The following is a 5,250-nucleotide window of genomic DNA, read 5'->3' as shown; positions in this document are numbered from 1 at the left end:
CTTCTCTGATATCAAAGTTCATGACATATAACCAGAATCTCATTTCATCAATATCACAAACACTTGAAGAATAACACAAACACTCTGATATGAGTAACAACTTCTTCATTAAGTACAATCTCATTACAAGCACAATGTCATTACAACCAAAATCTTCATTAAGTAACAAACAAACATTACAATATAACCCCATCAAACACCACTTCAACAAAATTAAAACATAAGACATACAAAGATGATGTTAATGAACCCCATCAAACATAACAACCCCAACAACACCTTCTCCCTTTTCTGAAAATCCAAAAGTGATTTTTCCAAAGTAATAATCTTCCTCCTTTGTCATCCAATTGTACTATCCCTTTCATCTATATAATCTTCAGTGCGCCATTTGAAGAAATTACATCCTCACACTTCTTCATTTCGACTCTGCTGTTCAAAACATCCAACCAAAAACATCTCAGGATAAAAGCAAACTAATGTACCCCAAAATAAAAACACAACGAAGAAAACGAACCTTGTAATTAGGGCAGCCCCAAAAATGCTTCCCCTCATTCTTAATAGTTTTTGCGACTCTTACTACGACAAGCTCTCCATAATAGCATATTTGGCTGCCAATCATTCCTCTCGATGAACCACCACGAGAGATCCCCATGAGCAAGACGAACACTGATTCATTGACATTGCCTCGCGGAAGGAGAAAATAATGCTTCGTCCACACCTACAAAACAACCCCAATCCCAAATAGCAAACCCCAAATAGAGAAGAGAACAACAACAGTTCAACTTAGGGAACCTACTTCAGAAAATGAACAACACCTTCGTTAACTTAGGGCACCCACCTCACAACAACAAACAACAAAGAACACTCACACTATGTTAGAACAAAGAACTTAGGGCACCCCACCTCAGCTCACATCCTTCACCTGAGCTTCTTCAACTAAGCTCCTTGGAGATTAATGTGTTAGGACAAATCCCAATGCATTTGCTTTTCCAAATTATAGGATATTTTCATATTTGTCCTTGCTAAAAATCACTTTTGCCACGCTGGATAAGTAATTTGCCACATCAATTAACATTTAATGTCGTTCCTACCAATTTAACGGCATTTTCATAACATAAAGACCCAATATCTTCATTTTTAAAACCGAAAATTAAACTGAAAATCAACTCTTAACACTGGGACGAAGTAAACATTTAAGCCTCCTTCAAATTAAGCAAACCATTGCATCATATTACTCTCACCGTAGATTTCCCTACAAAGTAATAAAAACAAATGGAATGTCATAAATTCAATTTCTAAACAAGCATCACTTATGATCAGCAAGTTTACAACTACATTTTAAGCTTTTAAAAAAAAAATTGAACTGTGAGCAGTAAAAAATTAATAAACCCAACGGGAAGATAACATAATAAGAGATGACAAAAACTTTACCTCGAGGTCTTGAATTCTGAGTCTTCTTTTCATTCTGACAGTAAAGACAACGATTGTGACATACATCCAATCGGTTACATTCATGAACCACTGAAAATAAGCATATCTCCATGAAGCTTTTACTAATAAAGTTCCACAAACACTCCAAAATCCAACAAAAAGTCCCAAACCCATGCTCAGATAAAACTCAAAGCTTAAGAGTTCATCCTCTTTTTTGTGAACTCTTCTTCCTCTCTGTGGAATCACATCTGGGCATTGGTTTTCAAGTGGTGAGCCACAAAGCCCAGTATTCCCAACATAAGAAGTCATTTCAAAGGTATCTAGTTGGCGGCCTATCGGAATCATTCCTGATAAGTTGTTGAAAGACAAGTTCAAGTAAACGAGAAAATCAATATTTGAAATTCTTGTTGGAATCCTACCATGAAGATAGTTTCTTGACAAGTCAAGTGATTCCAAGCTCTTCAAACAACCAATGTTATCGGGAATTAATCCTGTAAGATTGTTTCTTGAAAGATTTAAGCTTGTTAAAGCCACTAATGATGTTATACTTTTCGGTATCTCTCCTCTTAAGTTGTTATTAGAAATATCAATGGCTTTCAATAATCCTAAAAGTCTATTGAATTCGACGTCTCTTCCTTTCAATGTCAATAATATTTCATCAAAAAAAAGCCCAATTCCACTGTCATGAAATACTAAAGGTGCAGATGTTCCATAGAACACGGTTTCCATTCGAAATTCCATATCTGACATTGCACTTATGTGACCAATGCATTGTGGTATTTCCCCTGTAATGTTGTTTGAGGAGATATCCAATATTTTAAGAGATAGCATATTACATAGACTTGTGGGTATGCTTCCTTGGATCTTGTTACCTCGTAGACGTAATACAATCAAATGATCCAAGTCTAACCATGTTTGTAATGTTCCTTCAAGATTATTATCCCCAAAATCAATGAATCTTAAGCTTTCTTTGCAAAGAGTCAGTGATGGAATCTCACCAGAGAAGATATTGTTATTTAAATGCATCGACAAAATACTTTGTAAATTGCCTAATGACTCTGGCACTCTTCCTGATAAACTGTTATTTGCTAAATTCAGAACTTCCAAATTTTGAAATTTTTGCCAACAATTTGGAAGGGGACCTGTGAGTGTGTTACTAGACAGGTCAAGATAAGTTACAGACAGCGAGGATGTTTCACAAAAGGAAGATACAAACCCTGTGAACATATTATTTGAGAGAAAAAGTTCATATACTTTTGGCGGAAAAGGAGGCAACGGGCCAGACAAATTGTTGAAACTAAAATCCCATGTACTCATAAGCCCTGTCTTAATTTGTGATAGTGATTTTGGTAAGACTCCACTAAGTTTATTATGGGAAACATTTATGTATAACAAACTTGATGATATGTCCCCTAACCATTCAGGAAACGAATCCATAATGGAGGTATTAGAGATTTGCAGCACCTGTAGTTTCTTTTGATGTTTAAGCCACAATGGAAATTGAGGTCCCAAAATGCAAGATGATGCATATAATGCCCCCAATTGGAAAGGTGGAACCCAATCTGTATTCAAGTTAAACGAAAGAGAATTTTTACTCACATCAAATATCTTCAATCTAGATAGGTTTGATACATGCTCTTCACTGATGTCCCCATTCAACTCATTTGAAGAGATGGACAAAAACCAGAGATTAGAAAGTTGTCCAATACTATATGGAAGTCTCCCATTCAATTTGTTGTGTGAAAGATCCAGAAAATGCAGTGAGGCAAATTTCGTCACTTCGAATACAGGCAATGATCCATTCAAATTGTTTAAACTGAGATCCAACGCTTTAAGACGAGGCAAGTGACCAAACAATAAAGGCCCAACAGTACTGGTATTCTGAAGTGAAAGTCTTTCCAAGGATGAAAATAATGCAAAATCAGGAAGCAACCCTTTACCAAATGGGTTATGATCAAGATTCAACACCTCTAAATCTTTTGTAGAACAAAATTCTGGTAAGTAATCACTGAGTTGTTCAGACAATTTATTGGAACCGAGGTACAACTTCTTAAGTTGACACAAAGTGTTAAAGGACTTTATCATTCCGCCATCAAGTTCATTATGTGAGAGATCAAGAACTCCGAGGACTTTGCTAACATTCAACACCCATGACATAATTGAAGAGTCAAAGTGATTTCCTGATAGACTGAGGATTTGGAGGTAAGTGGAAGAATTGATGTGGGAGATTGATTTAGGATTGACTTGAGGGAGTCCACAATCATTTAAATAGAGTTCAGATAGAAAAGGGACTGTACTTATTGATGATGGCCAATCAGTAACCGCACCAAGATTGTTTTTTGAGAGATCAAGGTATCTCAAAGTAGAAAGGTGAGAAAGCCAATCAAGGTCTCTTGCAACAAAATTATTTTTCCCAAGGTCAAGATACTGTAAATTGGAAAGATTTGACAGAGCATAAGGAATGTAATTAAGACCATTCCATGAAAGATTTAAATGTGTCAATTGACCAAGTGAACCAATGCATTTTGGGATCTCTCCCTGTAAATAATTATGACTGAGATCTAAGAAAGTGAGATGTTGCAGCTCACATATTGAAGAATCTATCTTACCTCCCAATTCTGTAGAGGCACCGAAAAATTCCATCTCTGGCATTGTGTCTAAAAGATAGTTTAAATCTTCAACACGTGTAGAATTTGAAAATCTGAGATGAAGAGAGGTTACATGACCTGTTAAATTATTGCATGAAACTCCTTTCCATTGGCAACAATCGTCACCGTTCCAAGAAGATAGAAGCTCCATTCCATGAACAAAACCTTCCTTTAACTTGAGAAGAGCTTGTTTGTCTGCCTCCGCACACATCTTTGCATGCAAACTTCCATGACAAAAAAGGACGCATAAAAAGGTGGCCACACAAAGCTGATAGAGTCTGCTGCGAAGCATGCTGATGAACTCTAACTTTATTGAAATTGTTTTGGGATACTAAATGTGTAGAATGTAAGAACGAGATATGAAGTGAAAACTAGCAAGGACAAGACATTTAAAGACAAGAACTATTACATTGAAGATTTTTTATTTAGAGCAAACATCGTCCCTTGTGCAAGTTCTTCCCATTCCTAGTATTTTCCAAGTCTACTAATTATAATACAAATCTAAACTTGAGCTTCTGGAATACAGTGATAGGTGAGAAAAAAAATTCACCTTACATTTATTATTAATGAGGATATTTCATACCACTTTTCTTTTTATATTATTGTTGTCAAATTTTAATCCTCATTTTAAAATGTAATAAGAAACAAACTGCATTTACTTTGACTTTTACCAAAATAACATTGAATTGAATAGAGGAATTATATACCATGAAATAATATAATCTATTTAAAGTACTTCAACGAAAACAATTGTAATAAGATCACACCTTCAATTGAAGCTAATTCTTTTCGTTACCATTTTTTTTAAAATTTTGATAATTTTGTTACTATATCAAATCATTTTATTTATTCACTACCCAGTCAAACAATTTTTTAAATGCATGATCTCTTTTTAAAACAAAATTTAATTAAGGTAGTTTGGATCATTTACATAGATAGAGCAAATAAAAGAAACGTCCGCACAAAAATATTTTAAAGAAATTAAATTTGTCGCTTTATTTTGTCCTTTTTTTTCAGATTTGATTCATGGATCCTATATGTTTGTGGCTCAAATACTAGGTTTCTTTGAACTTATAATATTTTCTTAAATTTTAATTTGTGAAATAATTTAAATCTGTGAAATACTCTAATTTCTATTTTATATTTCCTTTTCTGATCCTATATGAAACAT

The 5,250-nt window shown here is 34.5% G+C and overlaps 1 protein-coding gene across 1 annotated transcript; it reads right to left on the bottom strand.

The window, feature by feature from the left end:
* Positions 1-405: 405 nt before the first annotated feature.
* On the bottom strand, positions 406-4,371 carry LOC148195306 (receptor-like protein EIX2). The gene is made up of 3 exons (XM_088095155.1): positions 1,432-4,371; positions 515-718; positions 406-429 (listed from the first exon to the last, which is right to left on the bottom strand). The coding sequence occupies exons 1-3, from the start codon at positions 4,369-4,371 to the stop codon at positions 406-408; spliced, it is 3,168 nt and encodes a 1,055-aa protein (XP_087951281.1).
* Between the last annotated feature and the right edge of the window lie 879 nt (positions 4,372-5,250).

Source organism: Vigna umbellata, chromosome 7, assembly GCF_029865625.1.
Source record: "Vigna umbellata cultivar VRB3 chromosome 7, Vumbellata_1.0, whole genome shotgun sequence".
NCBI lineage: Eukaryota > Viridiplantae > Streptophyta > Magnoliopsida > Fabales > Fabaceae > Vigna > Vigna umbellata.
Note: the sequence above shows the minus strand (reverse complement) of the source record. Positions and strands in the feature narration are given on the sequence as shown.